Genomic DNA, 24,699 nt, shown 5'->3' with positions numbered 1-24,699 from the left:
CAGGTCCCGCCACGCGGTGAAGTCTGCGGAAAGTTTTGCAGTTGCTTCCCCGCCCGCGCCAGCCGGGGAGTTGTGACGCAGCGTCTGGGGCTCCAGGACGGTTCAGAGCAGAGAGGGAAGGCGAGGCGGGGAGAGCAAGGGCGTGCGCGGGGGTCCTCCTCTCCCGCCATCCCCTTCTCCCCCTCCAGCCCGGGCCCCAGCCCCAGGCCGCCCGCGCCTCCTCCCCTTCCCCTCCCACGCTGCCCGCTTCCCTTCCCCTCTGCCCCTCAAACCCTCCTCCCGGGTTCGGCGCTCCTCCCTCCGCCCTCCCTCCGCCCGGCCTGCCTCCTCCCTCCCCCTCCTCCCCTGGAGGCATCACTTCGTCCCGACCCAGAGGAGGACGCGAGCCCCTCGCGGGCGGTCATCACAGCTAGCACCGGGGCTGCTCCCGCGCGCCGCACCCCTGCGCCCTTGGCCCCCGCGCCCGCTGAGTGCCGCGCCGCGGCGATGGGGCCTGGCCGGCCGGCCCCCACACCCTGGCCTCGTCACCTGCTGCGCTGCGTCCTTCTCCTCGGGGGCCTGCACCTCGGCCGCCCCGGGGCCGCCGCCGCCGTCCCCCCGGGTAAGACGCTGCCAACTTGGCCAACTTCGGGGCCGGGCGGGGCAGCGCGCGCGGGCCTTTCCACTTTTCCCTCCTTCCCCTCCTCCCTAGCAGCGGTGTGCGTGTGCGTGTGCGTGTGCGTGTGTGTGACCGGGTTTTTAAAAAATCGTCTTCGCTCCTCCGCGAGCGGGGGAGGGGGAGGCGCGCGCCTGGAGGGGGAGGACCTGAGTGGAAACAGATGTGGCGGGTGGCGGGCGGCGGGGGAGGGGAGCCGGGACGCGCGCGGCCTCGGAGGAAGCGCGCGCTCGGAGGACCCCCGCCCGGCCCTCAAGGACCACCCGGCGCCAACCCTGCCCTCGGCGGGCACCCGCGGGGCGCGTCCAGGGAAATCGGGGGCTCAGCGTGAGTCTATGGCCGCCCCACCGTGCGCCGCCAGGACGGATGCGTTATTACCGCGTTCGTTCTGTCCGTTCGAAGGTTCACTTTCCCTTCCCGGCTTCTCGATGGTGTTTATATTTTCTTTTCCACACTGGGTCTTCAGGGACAGCTTGTGGCACGCGGCGTCCGCACCGCGTAAGCGGGGAGTTTTGGGGGGGCAGTTTTTTGTGGGCAGCTCTGGCCCCGCTGGCGCCCTCCAGGGTGGACAGATCTTGAAGGGCAAAGAGCAGCTGAAGATGCAGAAATCCAGCCAGCCGACCCTGAAACTGTACCTGGTGTTGCTTTCTCAAAGGGTGACAGCGGAGGGGGGGATCCCAGGCCCCCTCCCCAAGAAGCAGAGTCCCTGGGGGTGGGGACATCGAGAGCAAAAGCTGCCGTGTGCAAGGAGGGCATCACCCCAGCGCCAGCGCTGCGCCCAGCTTGTCCTGCTTTGTGTGGGCTTTGGGGATGGATTGCGCGAAAGGGGACAGTGGGCAGTGCTTGCTGTTTTGTGCGAGGACCAGACAGCCCCCTGGAGGGACTGGGGCCTCCAGGGTGGTCAGGCATCTGCCTGAGGGGAGCGGTGGGGGCTCCGGGTCCACATTCTGTGCACTTTGAGCCCCTCCTGCCCTCCTGAATTCCGACCTGCTGGAACTGAGTGTTGGACAAACAGAAGCCCTGCAGAGCCCCCTCACCACTGCAGGACAGGCCGGGGGCTGTCTCTTGCCCACTGCACCACTGCACATCTGCCTGGGGAAGCTGGAGTCTGGCAGGGTGCGAGGGGTGGGGAGCGTGGCCCCTGCAGGGGGCTCAGCACATTGGAGAGTCAGGCCCTGGAAGAGAGTCATGGCCAAAACGCTGCCTCGCCTCTTCCCCTTCCGCCCTCTTGATGAGGGAGTGGAAGCCTGGAGAGGCCCCAGGCCTCTGCACCTGGCCCTCCCCACCCTGGAGGAGGAGGCACTGCCTTGATCACCCTCTGAGCAAGCTTAGGTCTGGGCCAGGAGACTGTGGGGCAACGGGCTGTTCTCCACAGCAGCACTTGAGCAAGAGGAGGACCGAGTTGTAGCACAATGCCCCTGGCATCTCCCAGCACACAGCTGCCCCCTCTGCCAGTCTGCTCCCCCTGCCACCTTCCGGGCCTCCCTCTGGCCAAGTTCCCCACTGGAAGAGCTCCCATACCTTGTACTGATGCATAAGGTGGCACTGGGATGAATTCACCAGCGGGCCCCAGAAACACATGTTGGAAGCAGGATCTGGTGCTGCTGGGGCGAACTTACCCCGGGGAGAGGGGACGGCATGGTATGTGGCAGCTTCCTGGCCCCCGGCAGGGGAGCCCTGTGGGCTGAGAGGCAGGGGCACTGTAGCGAGGTGGGCAGCACCCTCTTGCTGTGTGGTGGCTGACCCATCTCCCTGTGCCTCCGCTGTGCACGCCCCGAAGATGGTCACTGGAGGTGTCCTTGTTCACCGCTGTGCTGCTGCGTGTTTGGAACACTCAGCCCGGCGCTGAGCCCAGTACTTGGAGGGGCGGGGGGGATAGAGAAGAGTGAAAGCCACGTCCTCAAGGGGGTGAAACGCAACCCCTGGACGGGGAGGGGAGATGGGGTGCCTGCCATGGCCCAGAGCCGGGAAGAGCTGTGTGTGCCGTTTTACGCTTAACTCTGCCAACAACGCAACGAGATGGGTACTGTTGGGCCCATTTTGCAGGTGAGGAAAGGCAGGCGAAGGTGGAGTTTGGTCATTTCTGTGTGGTTGGATAGCCCATAACTGAAGGGCTGGTGTGGTGGAGGCAGGGAGCCTGCAGGCCCAGGGAGGCAGCAGCAGCGAGGGCTCTGCCGGGGATGATCTGGGAGTTTGCTGGGCCCTGGTCGGGAGGAGGCTGAGTGGACAAGGAAACTGGCCAGGTGCCCGGGAGGCCAAAACAAGGAGGTGGCTTGCGGGCTGGCTGGGGCGGTGGAGAGTCCCCCCCCCCGGGGGGGGGAGTTTGAGCAGATGAATGGGGTTGCTGGGAGCCCCAGGGGTACGGAGTGAGGAGGCTTTGGGAAATCTTCCTGGACAGGGAGGGAGGCTGTAGAAGCTGCTGCTGCTACGACGGCCAGACTGCCAGTCACATCGCGTGCGCCCCCGGCCCAACTCCTGGCAGGTCACGGACGCGGGGACCATCTTACTCCTGCCTGCTCCCCAAACCTGCTTCCTTGCTGCACCCCATGAGCACTCCAGAGCTGCCAGGCCTGAGGGGGAGACTTCCGGATGCCCGCGTGGTCTGGTGTCACGGGCAGAAGCCTTCTGGAGACTGTTCCTTTAAATTCCCCCTAATTTAAGCGTTTGAAAGGAGCCCCGTGATGCCCTCTGGGGGTGTGAGGCGCTGACAGCGATGACACGGCCAATGATGTGCTGGGCGCTGTGCCCAGCTCCACAGGCAGCGCCGCCATACGCCACGCCCTGTGTGTGCCCCATGCTGGGCACACGGGAGTCACCAGTGGGAGATGCCAGCGAGTGGTGAAGTGACAGTACACCCAGGTGAGGGACAGAGCAGACCCCTCAGGCACCAAGGAAGCACTACAGGGGGAGAGGAAGATGCTGCAGTGTGGGGGTCCCCCAGAACACCAGGCCTTCTCCAACCTCTCCCGTGTCCCCCGGAGAGGACCCTGAGCAAAAGGGTGGAGCGCACCCAGCTATGTGTCCCCGTCCCGGTCAATGACGGCTGTCTGGGCACTTGGCTCTCCCACGTCCCAGTGGGTTCAGCAGGCAGGGCCTGAGCCCCATCAGGTCCTTGGGCTGTGAGGTGCCCCCCCACCCCCGCAGGGAGGCGTGGGTGAGCCAGCGCTGAGTGAGCAGAGGTGCCCAGGCCGGCACCCCTGCTTCCCGGGGTCAGTTCGCGTGCTGCTGCCTTCATTGGTCGCTTAGTGGGGTTTCCTGGGCCTGTGCAGTGCTGAGAGCCGGGGTGACCGTGGCCTGTGCCTCTCCACCGCCCACCTCGCTCCGCGCCTTCTCCAGCGGGGGTCCCTGGGCCCGTCTGGCCTGGGTCTTGCAGACCGGAAGTCTGCCTTCAGGACGGGGGAGGGGCCGCTTTCCCATGACGGGGTCCTATAAATCCGGGTGGGGTGGACCGTTGGGGTGGTGACGCAGCTCTTGGCTCTCACCCTGGGCACTGCAAATGCTATTACTCCTCAGCTCGGCCCTGTGTGGGGAAGCCGCAGGCCGGCGGAGGCTGCGCTGTGGCTCGGGAATGCGCACGACGCACACCCCTCCCAGCCGCTAGGCTGGACCCAAGCCCGGTGCTCACCTCCGCCCTGCCCCTGCCCGCTGCTCAGGTGTTGCTGGAGGGCAACTGTGGAGCGTCAGCCGCCACCGCCAGGCCCCCGGGGCCGTGGTGAACAGGACGTGGTGGCTCGAGCCCCCCCCGGAGCCATGGTGAAGAGGATGTGGGGGGCTTGGGGTCCCTGGGCTGTGGTGAAGAGGACGTGGTGGGCTCAGGGCCTCTGGGCCGTGGTGAACAGGACGTGGTGGCTCGGGGTCCCTGGAGCCGTGGTGAAGAGGACATGGTGGGCTCGGCCCCCAGGGCTGTGGTGAACAGGAAGTGGTGGGCTCGGTGCCCTGGGGCCGTGGTGAAGAGGACATGGTGGGCTCGGCCCCCAGGGCTGTGGTGAACAGGAAGTGGTGGGCTCGGTGCCCTGGGGCCGTGGTGAAGAGGACATGGTGGGCTCGGCCCCCAGGGCTGTGGTGAACAGGAAGTGGTGGGCTCGGCCCCCAGGGCTGTGGTGAACAGGAAGTGGTGGGCTCGGTGCCCTGGGGCAGTGGTGAACAGGAAGTGGTGGCTCAGAGCCCCGGGCCCTGGTGAACAGACATCGTGGGCTCGTCCCCCCCCCCGGGGCCGTGGTGAACAAGATGTGGTGGTCTCAGAGCCGCTGGGGCTTTTGTGAAGAGGACACTTGGTGGGCTCGGTGTCCCCGGGAAAGGGTGCAGCTCAGTCCAGGCTTCACTGGCAGTCTGTGTTCGGAAGGAGCCGGGGTGCGGCCCCTGCCCTGACTGCGGGGCGGGAGCGCGGGTGTGGCCCCAAATGTTCCTCCTCTCTGGCCTCTGGAGAGGGGACAGGACCCTTGGACCAGGACTCATGTCGCTCACAGCCTGTGTGGCCTCAGGCAGAGGCTCAGGTGTCTTCCTGGATAGGAGCACCCATGTAGGGGTGCTGTGAGAACCAGGGCTGCGTGCCTGGTGCACCCCGGGGCAAACAGTGGGCAACCATTTCCGTCTTCATTATTGAGACAGCTTGAATGTCAGGGGCCCAGAGACCGTAAATACAGCCCTCAGAGTCCTAGCTAGACTGCCCCGTTTTCAACGGAAGCAGGTGGAAACCCATCACTTCTTGGAGACGCCTACAAGGCTCAAAGTAATCACGCTTCTTATAGAAGCAAACTTACATCCTGAAGGGAAAACTCCATCCTCAAGCGCCCCACTCCCTTGACCCTCGCTTGCCCTCTCTGTCGGTAAACCCCCCCATTTCGCCTTCACTCGGGTGCAGCTGGGACTTGCTGGGACTCTGCACGTGGCAGTGCTCACCCGAGCATCGGAGGCCCCGCGGGGCGCTCGGGCATGCCGGCCACTCCTCCAGCACCCAGACGCCCTTCGCCTGGGGTCTCAGGGCCGAGGGAGCGGGGCTGCCATTGCTGAGCGCGGCGACTGTCCCGGGGCCTCGCTTTGAGGCCTGGGTGCCACCCATGCTCCGTGGGAAACGCTCGGGCCGCACAGAAGTCAGTGTTCAGAGCCCGAGCGCCTCCTGCCCACAGCCACGCAGCCGCGCCGTCGGTGGGCCCTGGGCTCGTCTCCCGTCTGCACGCACACCCAACACTTCCGTTACCCAAATAGCTAATTTATTTTCAGCCATTTGGCAAAGGAGTTTCTATTTCTGCTGTTCCTGGAGTCCGTCCCCGCCAACTGCGGAGCTGCCCCTCTCAACGGCGTTCCGCACTGTGCCGCAAGGAGCGGCTGCGTTCCCAGCCGAGCGGGCTGCTTGCCGAGGGACGCGCTCGTGGCCCCGGGGCTCCTGCCTTGGCCCCTGGGATGCCCTCTTCGTCCCTGGCCTCGGCCAGAGCCGGCGTGCCTGTCAGATTCGGGATCCTGCAGGACAGCTTCAGTGAGTTCTGAACATTTGCAGTGTAGACTTCGAGGCCTCCCGTTCTCTGCAAGTCCTTGCACAAGTCACACTGCGCTCCTTCCCGTGAGCCCCTCACAGATCCCCGGGCTGCTGCTTGCCCTGCTGCCAGGCTCCCTTGGCCACGCGTCTCAGCACCTGCTCGCACCGCGGCCTCACCTGGCTCATGCCCGCGGCCTTACCTGCCTGAGCTGCCCTCAGCTGAAAGGAGCCTTTCTCTCCAGAGCCCCACACTGGCGATTGATCACTGCCACCCACCCCGGGGGGGGGGTGCACTTCCTCTCCCCCAGCCTAGAAGCACCTCCCAGGCAGGCCATTTTGTCCCTGCACAGGTTGCAACATGGGATTGTGGACACTGTGGCATTCGGCAAGTATTGACTGAAAAGAAAAAAAATAGGGGCTGGTGCTGTGGCATATCGGGGAAAGCCACTGCCATATGGGCGCCTGTTCAAGTCCCGGCTCCACTTCCGATCCAGCTCTCTGCTATGGCCTGGGAAAGCAGTAGAAGATGGCCCAAGTGCTTGGGTCCTTGTAACCACGGGGGAGACCTGGAGGAAGCGCCTGGCTCCTGGCTTCGGATCAGCTCAGCTCTGGCCATTGCCATTTGGAGAGCGAATCAGCGGATGGAAGACTATGCTCGCTCTCTCTCTCTCTCTCTGTTTCTCTTTCTCTCTCTTTCTCTTTGCCTTCGCAGCTCTGTAACTCCGCCTTTCAAATAAATACATAAAAAGGGAAGAAAAAATAGAAGGCAGATGAGTACGGAAGGACAGTGCAGGGAGTTTTAGATGATGTCCCAGTCATGAAGGCCGATGACAGCGAATTAAACAGAAAAGGCCCCATTGGCCTCGGGTGCATCGCACAGGCAGAGGTAAAGTGTTCTAAGAATGTCCTGTGAGACGCACCAGAAACAGGGCCCTGGGAGAAGGGAGTCTGCTTCATGTTCCTGGGACAACAGGATGCCAGACAGTGTGTTCACAGCTGAGCACGCGTGAGGCAGGTCCGGTGACAGGTCATCACACGGGAAGTGCAGAGATCCCCGTAAAGCAGAGTGCACTTTCTGGACATGCCTGAGTAAACGAGTGCAAACAGAAAGCCTAGTCGTGACGGGACTGCGAGGAAATCACTTGTCGGAATTCATTCTCTTGCACATCCACAAGGCTTCATATCCTCTAACCTTGCGCTTCCACTTGGAGTTTGTAAGGCATTCAAATCCTGAAGAGGAAAACTAAACGCCGGCACTGCTCCTAGCAGCAAAATGAATTGGAAACTACACAGGGACAGTTTCGTAGTTTCCAGTGGCAACTGGGGCCAGTGCCGGTGCAGGGAAATGTATCGGAAGAGGAGGGTCTCGTGACCACAAGGTGGTTCCTGCCCGGGTCGCACACCCCGGTGACCGTTCAGATGCACACGTCCGCTGTCCGACGCGTAGCCGTTCGGTACCTGCCGTCTTGGAGTTGCTGGCTTTCCGGAGCACCAGCGGTGTGCCAGGCTTGCTGTCTGGTGAGGGGGCCACCGTGGTGAGCACACTGAGTGTGGTGCCTGCCTTCCTGAGCCTTGTATTTGGAAGGCAAGCCCCCCCAATATATACAACGTAAATAGACTTGAATGTACATTGATGTATTTTTCAGTGCCATTTTTAAGTCTACTAAAAGAAGATGGAAGCACTACAGTCTCAGCCCCAGGAGCAGGACCTTGTCTGAGAGCAGAGGATGGTGGCATCCGAGCAGCCTGGCACGGAGGAAGGACCCCCAGGAGACGGCTCACGGCCGGGCTCGATCGCCACTCCCCACAGGAAGGAGCTCCTGGAACTGCCCGAGATGCCCAACCTCGTTTCTGATGGATCCGAGGCTGTAAGAGCTTGGTGGTTTGGAAAGCGCTTGGAAGCACTGCTTCTGAGAGCAGGAACAAAACAACATAGAGGCCGGCGCTGCGGTTCACTAGGCTAATCCTCCGCCGCCGGCACCCCGGGTTCTAGTCCCAGCCGGGGCGCCAGATTCTGTCCCAGTCGCTCCTCTTCCTGTCCAGCTCTCTGCTGTGGCCCAGGAAGGCAGTGGAGGATGACCCAGGTGCTTGGACCCTGCACCCACATGGGAGACCAGGAGGAAGCACCCGGCTCCTGGCTTCGGATTGGCGCAGCACGAGGGCCGTGGCGGCCATTTGGGGGGTGAACCAACGGAAGGAAGACCTTTCTCTCTGTCTCTCTCTCTCTCACTGTCCACTCTGCCTGTCAAAAAAAAAAAAAAAAAAACACATAGAGCATGAGCCTTGAAAAACACGATGGGTAAACCACGAAGACGCTGAAGTATACAGCTGTAGGGAGTGAACAAGCTTCGGCCAGGTGCAGTGGCGTGAGACCCTCAGAGACACACTGCCGAGTGGGGAAAGCAGCTCCAGAGGGCTACGCAGGACGAGCTGTGCAGGCCAGCACAGAAGGTGCGAGGTAACAGAGTGAGCACCTGCAGCATTGCTCACCTAGAGCCACCAACAGCTGCTGTTTGCTTTGACCTCGCTGTGTGTGTGTGTGTGTGTGTGTGTGTGTGTGTGGTGAAGCTTTGAAAGTCAGTTGCAGACAGGACATTTCATTCCTAAATGCCTCACCTTGTATCAACTAAAAGACATTTGTTGACAACAATAATGCTATAATCACACCCAAGGAATATCACACAATCTTTTTTAAGATTTATTTGAAAGACAGAGTTACAGAGAGAGGTAGAGAGAGAGAGAGAGAGAGGTCTTCCATCTGCTGGTTCACTCCCCAGATGGCCGCAACCAACGGAGCTGCAGTGATCCGAAGCCAGGAGCCAGGAGCTGCTTCTGGGTTTCCACACAGGTGCAGGAACCCAAGGACTTGAGCCATCTTCTGCTGCTTTCCCAGGCCATACCAGAGAGCTGGATTGGAAGTGGAGCAGCCAGGGCTCAAACCAGCGCCCATATGGGGTGCTGGCGCTTCAGGCCAGAGCGTTAACCCATTGTGCCACAGCGCCGGCTCCCCAGAATCTTTTTTTTTTTTTTTAAAGATTTATATATTTGAAAAGCAGAGTTACAGAGAGAGAGGGAGAGACAGCAATATTTCATCTGCTGGTTGCTCTCCAAATGGCCACAAGAGCCAGACTGGGCTAAGGCAAAGCTGGGAACCAGGAACTCCGCCTGGGTTCCCTGTGTATGTGGCAGGGACCACCTTCCACTGTCTTCCCAGGGTGTTAGCAGGGAGCTGGCTGGGAAGCAGAGCTGGGATGGCGCCGTCACAGCGGGGCTCAGCCACAGCGCCAGCCCACACTCGTTTTTTCTGACACGCAGTCCGTGTTTGGATTTCTTCACTGTCCCAAATTATGTCTTTTATTGCCATCTTTAAGTCCGGCGTTCAATTAAGTGTCACGTCTTCCATCTCCTTTCATCTGAAAGAGTTGCTTGGCTTTTTCTGGTTTCACGCGTTACAGTTTGAGGACACGAAATGAGTTTGTCTCATTCTTTCGCACTCCTGGACTCAAGGCAGACGTGTTTGGGAAGAGGACCGCGTGGTGTGTCCTCCCCCCGTGTCGGGTCCTGTGAGGGTCCCCTCATTCCTGATGCCGACCGTGGTCGCGTGGTTCAGCTGGTGCCTGCTACATCACCGCACCGAGAGCTGCCTGTCCCTTCTGTGTCCAGTGGGCCGTCTAAATAATCTAAACAATGTAAGCTGTTCTTGAAAAGCAACAGCCGGAAGACAGCCACATGTGCACCAACAGTAGGTAAACACCAGGTGCACTGTGGTCTCTTCACACAACGGAGGGTTGCACAGTCTACACCCACCTGCAACAGACTGCGTGAACTTATATACACTGCGCTGGACGCACTGAAGTGGTACCTATGACCTCATCCATGTAGAATTCGAAGGAACAGGCAAAATTGTCCAGTGCCATTTGTAGTCAGAATGATCCCCCTGAGTGGGAAAGGGACCTCTGTGGGCGGGATCCCAAGTAAAAAGCAAAAAGAACTAACAGGGAAGAGATACTTAATGACTGTGGCACGAGGTTCACGTAAGCCAATGGGGAAAACACAGGAACCTGTAATATTTTTAAGGCACTTAAGATTGGAATAGGTAAGACAATGACAATGGACAGAGTACAAAGACGGGAATACCATTGTCTAACAAACACACGCAGAATGGTTAAAATCTCTAGCAGTAAAAAAAGGCAGTAGACTTGGTAAAGAGCGGGAATCCGTGTGCAGCTTTGAACCCAGAGCTGTAATCACACCAAGGAATATCACACAATCTTTTTTCAAAAAAAAAAAAAAAAAAGATTTCTATACGTGAAAGGCAGAGTTATAGAGAGAGGGGAAGAGACATTCTATTTTAAGTTAACATTCGTGAGAGAGGAACAGTGATGGCAACCGTGAACAGGACCTTCCTTGTTGGGTCCTAAAAAGGTGTTGAGAAATCAGGAGAAGCGGCCGAAAGGCCGGCGCACAGGAAGTAACTCGGGGGCCCAGGCAGACGCTGCTCTGTCAGTCCGGCCGTGGTGGCGGTGGCGGCTGTTGTGTGAGTGATCTTTGTGGCTGTCTCAGGCAAAGCAAGGCGGGGTTCTGGGGGAAAGATGGTGAGATGTGGCTCCTTTGAAGATCTTAAGATCCCCTGTGTCTCCCTTCCCTCCATCTTACTTTCTTGGAAACCTAACAATAATCTACGCGGTAAAGGTTACCGGTGACCCTGCCCCCAGCACGACAGCTGTTTCTTAGTCACTGTCCCTGCAGGAGTCTGTTTCTAAGAGCTTTGTCATCGGAGGACACCGGACCCTTGCCCACAGCACAGGTCACCATCCCTAGTCCAGCACAGGTAACACACATGGGTTGAGTGTCTGCTGTAGGCTGGGCACTTGGGAGATGAGTGGATTTTGTAATTCAGTTTACAGGTAAGAAAACAGCCCAGACCACAGGCTGTACAGATTGCTGGGACCTGGACTTCCAGCCGTGACCGCCCAGAAGCCAGGACCTCCTGCCAGGCCCGCGTCCACTGCTCCCTCCCGGCCGCTCAGTGTGTGACCTTATGTTCCCTTTAGGGCTGCCTTTGATGTTTGCTTCTGCAGAGCCAGAATGTGGTGGGGAGATCTGCCCTGACCTCCCAGAAATCCCCCACCTTGCCCTGACACACCCTCCTCTCCTTGCACGGTGGAGGACTCTGCGGGTTCAAAGACAGAAACAAATGCTGGCCTCCGGCGGAACGGGGTGTGGGGGTGGGCGAGGGCTCTGCATCTGCACTGTGGGTTTATTTTTGTTTTAATTCTTCTGAAGAGCAGCTTACACACTCAAGGCCTTGGCCTTGTTTGCTCTTACCCGAATCGCAGCATCTGCGGAGCCCGGTTCCCAGGCTCACTGCCCCAATCCTGGAGAACAGCACAAGGATTCTTCAAAAAAATGTGCAGCCAAATGGAATTAAGATAATACAGGGGGCAGTGTGTGGCAGAGTCTTGGGACTCCTGTGTCCATATCAGAGTACCAGGGTTCGAGTCCCAGCTCCGCTGTGGTTTCAGCATCCTACTAATGTCAACCCCGAGAGGTAGCAGAGGTGGCTGCAGTGGTTGGGTCCTTGCCATCAACGTGGGAGACCGGATGGAATTCCAGGCTCCTGGCTTCAGCCCGGCTCAGCCCTGGCTCTTGGTGGGCATTTGAGGAGTGAACTAGCAGATGGAAGATATTCTCTCTCCCTCCGTCTCTTTTTCTTTCTGCTTTTCAAATAAAATTAATTTGCTAAGTACAAAAAAGGATGATATGCACTCCCCTTGACCTCTTAGATGGCTCTGTGCACCCGCGACCTTCCCTTACTGAGCTTGTCCCAGGCGCAGGGCACCGTTCAGCCTTCTCTGAGAAACCGCGAGATTCAGCATTCGTGTCTCCCCAGTCCAGGCTTGCAGAAGTGAGACGGCAGCCCTGGGACCCAGGCTCTGAGCACGGATTTGCACTGGGTGGGTCCAGACTCCAGAATGCCCAACACACAAAATGTGTTGCCGGCGTTGCACTTTCAGCTGAGCACCTGTGATTCCACTTTCCTCCTCGCTCAGCCGCCAGTTAGCCTTCTTTTCACTAATTGCTGTGGATTCTCTGCATTGCAGGGAGGAATGGAGAACAGAGAGTCACTGTGGGAGACGTTTGCCTGGTTCCTGATCAAGCTAACTGCACCCTGACCAGGTGTCCCCACAGTGTTGAAGACGTGGGTCTACCCACCTGCGCCTGGGTGCCAACAGCAGCCACACTCGGAAGCCACCAGCATAGCCTGCAGCAGGTGGACAGATAAAACCACTGGTGGGGCCGGCGCTGCGGCTCACTAGGCTAATCCTCCACCTAGCGGCGCCAGCACACCGGGTTCTAGTCCCGGTCCGGGCACCAGATTCTGTCCCGTTTGCCCCTCTTCCAGGCCAGCTCTCTGCTGTGGCCTGGGAAGGCAGTGGAGGATGGCCCAAGTGCTTGGGCCCTGTACCCCACGGGAGACCAGGAGAAGTACCTGGCTCCTGCCATCGGATCAGCGCAGTGCGCTGGCAACGGCAGCCACTGGAGGGTGAACCAACGGCAAAGGAAGACCTTTCTCTCTGTCTCTCTCTCTCACTGTCCACTCTGCCTGTCAAAAAAAAAAAAAAAAAAAAAAAAAAAAAAAACCACTGGTGGTGGAGCTAGGCATTAAAAAGACACGAGATATCAAGCCATGAGAAGATACAGAGGAAACTTTTTACTTTTTTTTTTAATTAAAAGATTTATTTATTTGAAAGGCAGAGTTAGAGAGAGAGAGAACAATCTTTCATCCACAGGGTCACTCCCCCAAATGGCAGCAACAGTGGGGGCTGGGCCAGGCTGAAGCCAGGAACCTGGAACTCCATCTGGGTCTCCCGCATGGGTGGCAGGGACCCAAGCACTTGGGCATCTCCCTCTGCTTCTCCAGGCGCATTAGCAGGGAGCTGGATGGGAAGTGGAGCAGCAGGGACTCACATGGGATGTTGGCATCACGGGCGGCAGCTTAACGTGCTGCCCACAAGGCTGGCTCTCTACTTGTCATTACAGAGTGCCACATTTGCTTCTAGAAGCAAGACAGTCAGCCTTCGTGTTACTGTCAGAAGGTCAGGGACTGGCCAGTGAGTAGAGCAGCAGCTCAGCAGGAAACGCACCGTGACTCCTGGGTCACTTGGCCGCGTGTTTCAGAAATGTCTCCTGAGAGGTTGCACACACACAGCCACTCCCCCCACTCCGCCCCATTTCTTTTCTAGGATTTCAAATAGGCATAGCCCTCTGGTCATTCTTTTTAATTATATTTTATTGATTGTTTGAAAAAGACAGAGGGATACAAGGAGAGGGAGAGAGAGAATCTTGCATCCACTCCCCAGTTCACTCTCCAGATGGCTGCAACAGCCAGAGCTAGGCCAGGAGCCTGGACCTCCATCTGGGTCTCCCACGTGGGTGCAGGGGCCCAAGCACGTAGGCTATCACTCGCTGCTTTCCCAGGAGCATTAGCACAGCAGCCAGGACTCGAACAGGCGCTCCAGGATGGGATGCTTAACCTGCTGTGCCATAGTGCCAACCCCTTGTATTTGTCTGAAAGGCAGACAGATCTCTCACCTGCTGGTTCACTCCCCAGCAGCAGCTGGGGCTGGGCCGGGCCAAAGCCAGGACCAGAGAACTCAACCTGGGTTTCCCACGTGGTGGCAGGGACCCAAGCACTGAGCGAGTCTCTGCTGCCTACAAGGGTGCGCCTTAGCAGGAAGCTGGGATCAGAAGCAGAGCCAGGACTTCCTAGGCGATCCAGCACGAATGCAGACATCTTAACCGCTGTGCCACACACCCGACCTTGGCCGTTCTCCACAGAGACCAGGGTACACACGAGTAGTTCAACACCCTGACCAAAGCAGTGGTGCAAGCATAATGATACACATATGTGGCCGCCCCCATTCCACCTCGGTGTGTGTGTGTGTTTGGGAGGATGCAAAAGGGCTGGGCAGAGACCGGCAGGTTGGTGAGCCTGCGGCCCTACCAGGCGGGCAGACGTCCCCACCCCCCACCCCCTGATTGGCGTATTGGCTCTGGGTTGTCAGGCTTCCCCGTGTAGCCAAGAGCAGCTGGAAATCTCTCCAGAGTTTCAAGTGTTGGTTCACTTTCACACACATGGAGGCCAAACACAGCTTGACTGTGCGCTATCAGTTTTAAATACCTGGAGTCAGTGCGCCTGGCTGCCTTGCCCATCTCTTACCCTTGTTACTCGTGTCATTAAGGTATCAAGGTCTCTCTCCCTTTTTTTTTTTTTTTTGACAGGCAGAGTGGACAGTGAGAGAGAGAGACAGAAAGGTCTTCTTTTGCCGTTGGTCCACCCTCCAATGGCCGGCGCACCACGCTGATCCGGTGGCAGGAGCCAGGTGCTTATCCTGGTCTCCCATGGGGTGCAGGGCCCAAGCACTTGGGCCATCCTCCACTGCACTCCCGGGCCACAGCAGAGAGCTGGCCTGGAAGAGGGGCAACCGGGACAGAATCTGGCGCCCCAACCGGGACTAGAACCCGGTGTGCCGGCGCCGCAAGGTGGAGGATTAGCCTAGTGAGCCGCAGCGCCGGCCTTCAAGGTCTCTTAACCTCACAGTTCTTCAAGCCTTGGTTTCCTCATCTGTCACATGGAGAAGAGAATTCTGTCTGCTCCCACGTCCAGGCAGCCCCGGGACCCAGTGCTCGGTGCCCAGCTCACCTCCGTGGTCCAGGCAGCCCCAGGACCCAGTGCTCGGTGCCCAGCTCACCTCCATGGTCCAGGCAGCCCCGGGACCCAGTGCTCGGTGCCCAGCTCACCTCCGTGGTCCAGGCAGCCCCGGGACCCAGTGCTCGGTGCCCAGCTCACCTCCGTGGTCCAGGCAGCCCCGGGACCCAGTGCTCGGTGCCCAGCTCACCTCCGTGGTCCAGGCAGCCCCGGGACCCAGTGCTCGGTGCCCAGCTCACCTCCACGGTCTAGGCAGCTCCGGGACCCAGTGCTCGGTGCCCAGTTCATGGCACTGCCTCCTTCCATCAATGCGGGGTGAGCGCCCTTGTCTGGGCCAGTTCCGGTCCATGTCGGCTGCACTGCTGTACTTGTCAGCAGTCTCCCATTTCATCCTCAGTACTGGACAATGTGTGTTCAGCCTACATGAGCAGATCCTGGCATGGTGCTGTTCAGAACATAAGCAGCTTTTTTTTTTTTTTTTTTTTTGACAGGCAGAATGGACAGGGAGAGAGAGACAGAGAAAGGTCTTCCTTTGCCGTTGGTTCACCCTCCAATGGCCGCCGCGGCCAGCGTGCTGCGGCCGGCGCACGGCGCTGATCCGAAGGCAGGAGCCAGGTACTTATCCTGGTCTCCCATGGGGTGCAGGGCCCAAGTACTCCACTGCCTTCCCTGGTCACAGCAGAGAGCTGGCCTGGAAGAGGGGCAACCGGGACTAGAACCCAGTGTGCCGGCGCCACAAGGCGGAGGATTAGCCTAGTGAGCCGCGGTGCCGGCCATGAGCAGCTTTAGACCTAACAAAGAGGCAAGGTTCTGGCTGTTTGCTTGTCCTTGGACCGATCTATATGTTTTCAGTTTGCACATTCTGGCAAGAGAGGGGAAGGGTCTGTCTGCCAAGGGCCATTGGCTATATGTAGATACACATATATAAAACACATTCTCAGGCTGTACACAATGATCAACTTAAACAGCAGTCTGCCGTAGGGTTACTGGATTTCAGGTCCTGCTTGCACGCCTTCGCGGGTCGCACGTTCCACCCGGCCAGGATGGCAAGATGACTTCTAGGATCCCTGGGTTCACATTCATGCTGTCACTCAGCACGCATGGCGCCGCCCACCGGCCGTGCTGGGCTTTGCCAGGGACCGAGCCTGCCCTCTCTCTGCAGGCTGCTGGCCAGTGAGGATCTTTCCTGCTGATTCGTGGAAAAGTCCTGCCTTTTTTTTCTTCTGTTATTAGAAAGATTATTACAGAGCAGTTGTAATTGAATTTGATATTTCAAACCTTAATTTCTCCCAAGTGATTACATTTCAGTGAATTCCCTACATATTTCTTTTTGTGCGTATGGGTATTTTTTTTCTTAGAAAAGTATCATTCATTTTCAATGTGAAAACTGGAAATTCCACAAAGGCCCCCAAACCTTGCCTTCTGAGGCCTGCAGCTTGCGGGGAGGGGCTTCTCAGATTGCAGCCTATGCTACCCCCACCCCACCACTCCCACCGCGCGTACACTCGCCCCCCTGCCCGCTCCGTCCGCACAGGCTTGTGGCCCCCCCCCCCCCCCCCCCCCGCCCAGGCTCCTGCGTCCGTCCGCGCTCCACCAGGCAAGTGTGGGCGCACCCACCCTGCGGCTGACACATCCCGCCCCAGACGCCTCCGGGTCGCCGTGCTCCTCCGCCGCGCGGGCCCCTTCCCGAATTCTCTTGGCTGGTGCTGGTCTGAAAGCCACATGCTGCCTTGACCCAGCCGGCCGGCGTTGTGAAAGTCTCCCCCACGGGGAAGGAAGTGGCTCTCGGGCGGTTTATTTTGGCCGCGGGCTCGCAGACGGCGCCGGGGGCCACGGCCGCGGCCACGGGGACCCGGCGCTCGCGGAGTGGGGCGCTGCGCTGCGGGGCGGGGGCGGCGCGTGCGGGGTCCGGCAGGAGAGGGCGCGGGGCGGGGCCGGCGGAGGACTCCCCCCCTGGCGCGGGGGTACTGGAGCAGGGGGCTAGGACCGGGCGGCCCCCGGGAAGGACCGGGAGCGGCGCCGCGGGAGACTGGCGGCTCGGCGGCTCCCCCTTCATCCTGCCCGAGGGGGCCTGGGAAAGGACAGGCGGCAGGGCTGCGGTGCTTTGGTGTGAGAGGACAAAAGCCAGCAGGGGAGAGCGGTCGCCAGGGGGAGGCCGGCGGGGACTTGTGTTCCCAGAGAACCGCAGGGCCGTCCCCGCGCAGCCCGCACCACCTGGCGGGGCCGGGGCCAGCAGAAGTGTGGGAAGGGGCAAGTGGCCGCGCTGAGAGCCTGCGGATGCCCACCACGCACCAGTCCTGCGCTCCTGCTCCCCCTGCATTCCTACGTGGGAGTGACGTCCCCCCCCTCCCCCGCCCCGTCACACGTGCGCTGCCCGAGTTCCCTTTAGCATCTTCTGGTACACGGGACGCCACTTTCTGCACCACGCAGGTTTTAGGCAAAGAGAAGAGCGGGTCTAGAAATGCTCGCCGAGGGAGCCCGCTGCTGCTGGAGCCGGAGGCGCATCGGGCCAGAGGCGGCCGCACCCGGGCCCTGCACTTGACAGAGTGGGTGACCCGCGCTGCGGGGTGGAGGGGAGCCGGTGGGCGGGGCATGGAGCCTCCATGTCCTGTGACTGCCTGGCTGTGGGTGTCAGGGTGCTCCCAGGGGCCCAGCCCAGGGTGAGTGTCCCTGGGGTGCAGGGACGCTGTCTATAGGTCTGTAGCAGAGGAGCGATGCAGGGTGGGGTGCTGGGTCCCTGGGGCTGGCCCCTCAGCAGGGCGGGGCAGGCAGTTTCTGCTGACTCAGGGACATTTGCAGGCCTGGCCCTGAGGCCAACCGCCTCATTGAAAACAGCTGCTGCTCTTGGCTGGCGGCCCTGCATGCGGCCCCTGGCTCTCCCTGGGATGACCCCTCGCCTCTGCCTGGGGAGGCCACCGGGCCAAGTGCTGTCAGCCGGCCCCAGACCCAGCTCCCCCGAGGCTGAGCCAGGTGGTGGCTGGGGCCCGCGTGCCGGCTTCTTGCCTCCCCCCCGCCCCGGCCCCCGTTTTCCCAGTGTGGTACACCCTTGTGTGTGCTTGCCCCTGCTGGCTGTTTGCCGGCTTGTCGGTGACACGGCTCTCATTCAGCATGCCGAGCCCTGGCTAGAATTAACTTCTCATCCGCCTCCTCCAGCGGGGATGTCTTCAGCTTTGGAATGGAGGCAGCCCGCTTATGCGAGGTCAGAGCTCTGGGCCGAGTCCGGGGAAGCTGCACAGACAGCTGGGACTTCGTCCAGAGAGAAAAATGTCACCAAGCCTTTGCACACCCCAGGACTCCCCCGCGCGGAGAGGCCTCAGGGGCCCTGGACCGGGCGGGAGGAGACTCGGGGCCAGGGGCCACTCCATGTAGGGCAAATTGCTTTAAAATCCTTCAGCTGCCTCTGCGCACGGGAGTGGGTGTCCCAGGTGACGCCCTGGGTGCTCAGAGGCAGGCAGGGTGCACTGCACCACGGAGTCCATTCCACCCAGCACCTTCTCCCCCGGCCACGGGCACACGTGGGGTCTGGCCACCGCACGCCGTCCTAACTGCTTCCTGCACTCTGCCTCCCCGGCGTCCCTGTGAACGGCACGAGGGCAGAGGCCCTGTCATCCTGTTCACTGCTGGTTTCCCTCTGCTACCTGGTGTGGGTCATCAGCATGGGGTGAGGAAGCCCCAGGGAGCAGTCAGGAGTGGAACCCAGAGGGGGCTGGGAGTCCCCTGCGCTCCTCCTCTGAGATGGCCCCGAGGCTGGACTGGCGGGCAAGGCGGCCCTGGAGCACCTGTCCCCTGGGCCCAGGAGAACGGGCTGGTGTTTGACACTGTGACAAAGGCTCTGGTCCCAGGTCCCAGGCTGTATATCCTTCAAGACTCTTGGTAGCAAGGGACAGGAGCCAAGGGAAAAAGGGCCGCGTGGGAATGTAGGAGCCCAGGATGGCAGAACTCAGGCATGCGGCAGCCCTGGGACCTGCTGCCTCTCCTGTGTCCGCAGTGCTCAGCTCTGCCTCTCTCTGTCTCCTGTCAGCTCAGCGTAGGAAACACGGCCATGGCGCCCCCGTCCGCCGTCTCATCTCTGTATGTAAAGAGAGCTCGCGGTTCCAGGGCCGTTGGCTCTTCTACCTTTTCAGTGCCGTGTCCGCCCACAAAACCGCAGGCACAGGATATATGTGGACATGTAAGAAGGAGAAAGGGGTGGGGAGTGCGCTGGGCAGACAGAGACCGGGAGGGCAAGCACAGCTTTTCCTCATCTTCAGCACGGAGCCGGCCCCGTGCCGGGCCACATGCGGGAGGACTGGCATCATGGCTGTGTTGCTCACGCCGCCCTCGGTGCTGAGCCTCAGGCATGGCGGCGGCGGGGTGGGGGGGGGTTGGGGGGGTGCTCAGCAAGCATGGGCGGTGTTTTGATTTCCTGTTTGTGTTTATGTGAACTCCAGCGGGCACATTGGGCACGGCGGTTACAAAGATGTCACTTTGGACACTGATCTCTTGTATCAGAGCGCCTGGATTTGAGTCGCGGCTCTGCTCCCCCCTCTAGCCTCCTGCTGACCTCTACCCTGGGAGGCTCAGGTCACTGGGACCCTACCACTCCCTGGGACACCCAGGCCTGGCTATTGAAGGCACTTGGGGGAGTTTTCTTTCTGTTTCTCTCTGTCTTTCTGCCTTTCAAATAAATAAATAACTTAAAATGTTTAAGAAGGCAAAGCAAACCCGTGTGCTGATTTCCTCCCTCGATGTCTAGAGTAGCTCCAGGCCAGGCCAGCGGCTGAGACCAGGAGCCAGGAACCCACGTGTGTGTCAGGAACGCACCATCAGCAGTGCTTCCCGGAGCGCACACTAGCAAGAAGCAAGACTCAGGAAACTGATCCGGGGTGCGCTTGCCTGAACTATGAGGGCGAACATGCACCCTCAGTGAGCACTGGTTGAATGAATGAGTGACTGCGTCCTGTCCGGCCAGTTCTCAGTGCGCGGTTCCCTGCCTGCCTTCATTCATTTGTTCGCCCAGCGAGTGTGTGTTGAGCCACCACTTGGTGCATGGCACCGTGAGGTGTGGGACGGTTGCCAACACAACACAGGATTTCCTCTGCGGGACCCTGTGTCTGCAGGGTGGGCACCTGCACTTACACCCGTCCTCCCAGGTGCGTGGAACAAGGCTCAGGGGAGGGGGTGGGGGCGCCCTCTTAGCCTGGGGGCAGCATGCCTCTGATTTTGTGCCCCCTCTGCCCCTTCATCTGTGCTAAGAACTTGAGTTCAAAACCGCAAGGCAGTTCCCAACCCACCTCCGTTCCCGTCTCGCTCCCCTCAGCCGTGCTCTTCCTTGAGAGGAGAGGCCACCACAAAACACACCACACGCCGGAGCAAGGGAGCTTTTTTTGTCAGGTGGGCACACCCCAGGCTGCCTCCGCGTACTGTCCTGGGGAACAGGTCTTCCACAGCTTTGCGGAGATAAGGAAGTGGGGGCAGCACATCCCGTTAGGGTGGGGTGGAGCTGGCGCGTGTGCTCGGGCCATTTGGTCACCTGACTTCCAGTGAGCCAGGCCGGGCTCAGAATGAAGCTTATTGTGCAAAATGGCGACGGGGCTGGAGCCTGCGATGGCGCCACAGATCGGACCGTGCCACTTTACTAACACTCCCCCCTCTCGTTGTTTTAGAAAGCAGGTCTTGTATGGGATTACATCAGCCCAAACGTCCAGGAGGGGCGGAGGGACGATGATCTGTCTTCTGGAGCTCCTTCCTGCTGACGTGGGCATGCGTTGCTCGCCGCTGGCATGGGCGATGTCGGCAGTGGAGATGTCCTGGGTGGGGAGCCGAGTGGATCCCTGCAGCAGCCTGGCTGGTCCCATCATCACCTCCTGTAAACACTGCTAGGGAGGTGATTCGGCTTTGGGGACCTCGGATGGTGCCAGTGGGGGTCTCAGTGGACCTGGGGACTTCCTCTTGTAGCTGCTGGAGTTGTTTGGAGTCGGTTGGTCGAGATCACGTCGTGGCCCAAAGCTGCTCCTGAGGTCACTACCAGGGAGAGGGAGGCTGCGAAGCTGATCCCAGCCAGGGCGGGAGAAAGGCCGCCGTCTCGTGGGGAGAGGGGTTTGTCTGTGAACAAGTCTGGGCAGTCATACATTCAGTGGGGGAGAGGGCCATCAATACACACGGGTGGGGAGTGGGGCCGTTGCTGTAAGAGTAGAGGCTGTGGTTACAAAGGAACGAGGGTGGGAGTGGGCTAGACAGGGTCTAGAACAAAGGGCAGAGTCATTATTGGAGACCGAAGAAAGGTGCTCTCTAAACCACAGCCAAGTTTTCCGATTGAGGCAAACGGACATGGAGGGAAGGGGCCCGATAAGAAGCATGTGGGCTGCAAGGCCTTGGCGGTCCTGAAGCCCCGACACCCTCAAGGCTTGCGCTCAGCGGTTCCGTCACTTTGTGGCTCTCCCGCAGGCCTCTCCCGCTCCACGTGCTGTCCCCTTCTCTTCACCCCCTCCTCTGAGGCCGCCCCGGCCTCCCCCGGCACCCCAGCCCCCGCTGCGCTGAGTGAAGGCCGCATCCCGGGACAGCCAGGCGGCTGCCGGGATTTCCCGGTGGCCCTGGCCTTGCCTGGAACGAACCAGGTAGCAAGCAGGGGCTCCAAGGGGAGAGGTGGACTTGGACCCAGAACTTGGGCTGTCGGAGGGAGGCGTGGGCTCGCCACCATGCTTACTGTGACAGCCCAGGCCGCAGGGCCACGGGGACAGCAGTTTGGCTTGAGGGAGAGCGGTCCCGGCTGGCGCAGCCGGCCTGGAACTGTGGGTGCAGGCTGGAGAGGAGGGGGAGGCTCTGTGCCCCGCGGCTGATGTGGCTTCCTGGGAGGCTCGGAGCCTCCTCGTCCAGTCCCAGCCAGGAGAAGCTAGGACAAGCCCTGCGTTCTCCCTGCTCCTGTCCCAGGCCCCTTCCCTACCCACTGGTAACCCCTGCGAGATTTCTGAGGCTCACAAACCCATGAAACCGATCTGCTTATCAGTATCTTCCGAATTTAATAAGCTGTGTGGGTCCCTGCCACGAATTCAGAGAATTCTGAATACTGGCTCAGATGGACCAGGCAGCATAGTGAGTTTTTTAAGCTTTTTTATTTAGTGAGGGAAATGCATAGGAGAGTGTGGGCTCTGTCTAAAGGAGAAAGAAACGTCTAGAAATGAAGTTGGGGCCACACCGAGCGGAGAGCAGGCAGGAGCCACGTGCGGTGAGCGATTGGTTATGAGCAGCTACAAGCAGCTTAGCAGGAGGAGCAAAGCGAAGGCAGAGAGCGTGGGCGGCCCGGAGGCGGGGCAACAGGGGATCCAGGGCAGAGAGGGACGGGGGTAACAGGGGAGGGCCCGCCATGTTCCAGGCCTTTTATCCACTTCCAGAGGGGCGTGGTTACGTAGCCTGATGGGCGGTTGGCCATTCAGGTGTGGTCAGGTAGGGGCATGAGATGCGTGGGGAAGACGTGGTCTTCCTGCTCACAAATCTGATCACCTTTGTCCTGTCGGCCTGCCTGCATCACCCAGTCCTTCCTTCCGGAAGCGTGGACAGGCCTGGGGCAAGGCCTGGGGCAAGTTGGTGGCTTCTGGGGAGGGCGTGGTCGTCTGTCTGGCTGCTAGAACAAAGACCACAGGCAGGGCTTACAAACACAGGTTTATTTCTAACTGATGTTCAAGATCAAGGTGCTAGCAGATTCCCTGCCTGATGAGGGCTCGAGTCCCCCAGGGGCCGCGTCTCCACCCCCTCTTCCACAGGGCACTAATCCCAGGGGAGGAGGCTCTGCCCTGGTGACCACCTCACCCCCCGGAGGTCCCACCCCTAAACTTGGGGACTAGGATTTCCCCCAGAAACCTTGAGTGCATTGCAGGGGGCAGGGAGCAGGTTAGAGGAGGAGTTGCCACGGGGGGTCGCCCTCACGGCCCTTCAGGAAGCTGCCCAAGGGGGACCCTGAGCCTGGTGCTGCCAGGGCCGGTGGCACAGCCACAGCAGCCCCCCCACCGTGGCGCTCTGAGCGCGCAGTGGTGGAGCTGGGGCACTGTGCGGCGGGCACTGAGCTGGCCGGCTGAGCTCCACACCTAGGCTCAGGGTGCACAGGGTTGTTTGGTCGCGTATTCGCCTGCTCCTCAGCACCTGCTAAGCGGCGCTGCATGTCAGGCAGAGTTCTCGGCACCAGGGTGCTATGATGAAGGCCGAGGTGTGGGAAGCTTGTGAACGAGAGGGGAGACCCAGACACGAAGGAAGAGCGCGTCACTTCCCGAGTTCTGGCCGAGGGCACCTGCAGGTTAGGGACACACTGCAGGCACTGAAGGCGCTGGAAGGCAGCCAAAACCAACAGACGGTGTTCGCAGCTTTGGGGGGGGGCGTTCGTCCCCCAAGGTTCCTGGGCCTGGTGTGGATGTGATGTGGGGCCTCCAAGAGGCAGGGCTGAGTGGGGTGTCCCTAGACCACCGGGGTGCTGGGCGCAGGCTCTCTGGCCTCATTTCTCAGAGCTCCCAGAGCGCTGTGTGCCCCGAGGTGACACAGCCAAGACGGGCTCTCACAGGAGCCTGTGCCCTGGTGTTTGGACTTCCAGCCTTCGAAACCGTGAGCTAAGTAAACCCGCGTTATTTATAAAGTGACCGCTGCCCTTACTGCGTCCCCTTATAGTAAAAATAAGCAAACTAACTAGTGTGGACGCGGGGAGAGAAAATCCTGGAGAGCGAAAGGCAAACTGAGTGGCACACTTAACCAGCTCCTCCGCCAAGCACACGGCCCCTTCAGGAGCAAACAGAAAGTGGCCATTTTACTGTCTGCAGAGACCAGAGTTTGGGGCCACCCAAAAGGATAAAAGTCGAGAAGGAAGATTCTAGAAAGGAAGGAGCCAATGCAATTCCGCCTGCAATTCTCCTGCAGTCCTCCGTGATTGCTGGACTGTGCACCCGCAGGGTGGAGCTCTGAGCAGCCCAGCCGGACCCAGCAGCTGGGGGGCAGAGGCTTCAGCTGCTGCTGAGGGGGCAGGAAAGGACCAGGCCTGTTCAAGGAGGAACACGAGGTCAGTGTGGCTTGAGCAAGGGGGAATCACCGGAGCTGGGATGGACTGGCAGGACCAGGTCCTGCCCAACCAGGTCCTCGCGGTAGAGAGGTTGTGTTTTAGCTGAAGCGCGATGGGTCGCTGAGCAGGAAGGAGACTTACCTGGCTAATGCTGTTTATTTTGCTTTGGTTTTGAGTGAGGCTGTCGGGCCAAATATCGAAGAGCCAATTGCATTTCATGTGTGTAGCCCTCTATGCACATCTCTTACTAGCTTTCTATTGCGTTGTTAGTATTTCTGCATTATTTGCATATGTGCTACAAGTTCTTTTTATATTAGGAGATTAACTGTTTGCTTCTAGTAAGTAGCAAATATGAGGAGTCCCCAAAAAGTTCATGGAACTTTGGTATTATAAAAAAACTAGGGCCGGCGCCCCGGCTCACTAGGCTAATCCTCCACCTTGCGGCGCCGGCACACCAGGTTCTAGTCCCGGTTGGGGTGCCGGATTCTGTCCCGGTTGCCCCCCTTCCAGGCCAGTTCTCTGCTGTGGCCCAGGAGTGCAGTGGAGAATGGCCCAAGTGCTTGGGCCCTGCACCCCATGGGAGACCAGGAGAAGCACCTGGCTCCTGGCTTCGGATCGGCACGGTGCGCCAGCCACAGCGTGCTGGCCGCGGCAGTCATTGGAGAGTGAACCAACGGCAAAGGAAGACCTTTCTCTCTGTCTCTCTCACTGTCCACTCTGCCTGTAAAAAAACCCTAAACATGGATATCAAAGTGTTTTTCCACCTGAAGGAACTTATCTTTTCATTCCATTTTTCCAAAACCTTCTTGAAGTACTGTCATATTTTTCAATTTGAGTTTTGA

The 24,699-nt window shown here is 59.7% G+C and overlaps 1 protein-coding gene across 2 annotated transcripts in view; it reads left to right on the top strand.

Annotated features, from left to right (window-relative positions):
* The first annotated feature begins 337 nt into the window (after positions 1 to 337).
* Positions 338 to 24,699, top strand: part of MRC2 (mannose receptor C-type 2) — a 48,830-nt gene continuing 24,468 nt past the window's right edge. Inside the window, exon 1 of one of the 2 annotated variants that reach the window (XM_051825102.2) lies at positions 338 to 601. In XM_051825102.2, the coding sequence (XP_051681062.2) occupies positions 487 to 601 (115 nt within the window). In that variant the 5' untranslated portion in view covers positions 338 to 486. The remainder of the gene's footprint in view (positions 602 to 24,699) is intronic. The other variant, XM_051825101.2, reaches the window with a different exon arrangement.

This window comes from Oryctolagus cuniculus, chromosome 17 (assembly GCF_964237555.1).
Source record: "Oryctolagus cuniculus chromosome 17, mOryCun1.1, whole genome shotgun sequence".
NCBI classification, from domain to species: Eukaryota; Metazoa; Chordata; class Mammalia; order Lagomorpha; family Leporidae; genus Oryctolagus; species Oryctolagus cuniculus.
This window is presented reverse-complemented; position numbering and strand designations above follow the sequence as displayed.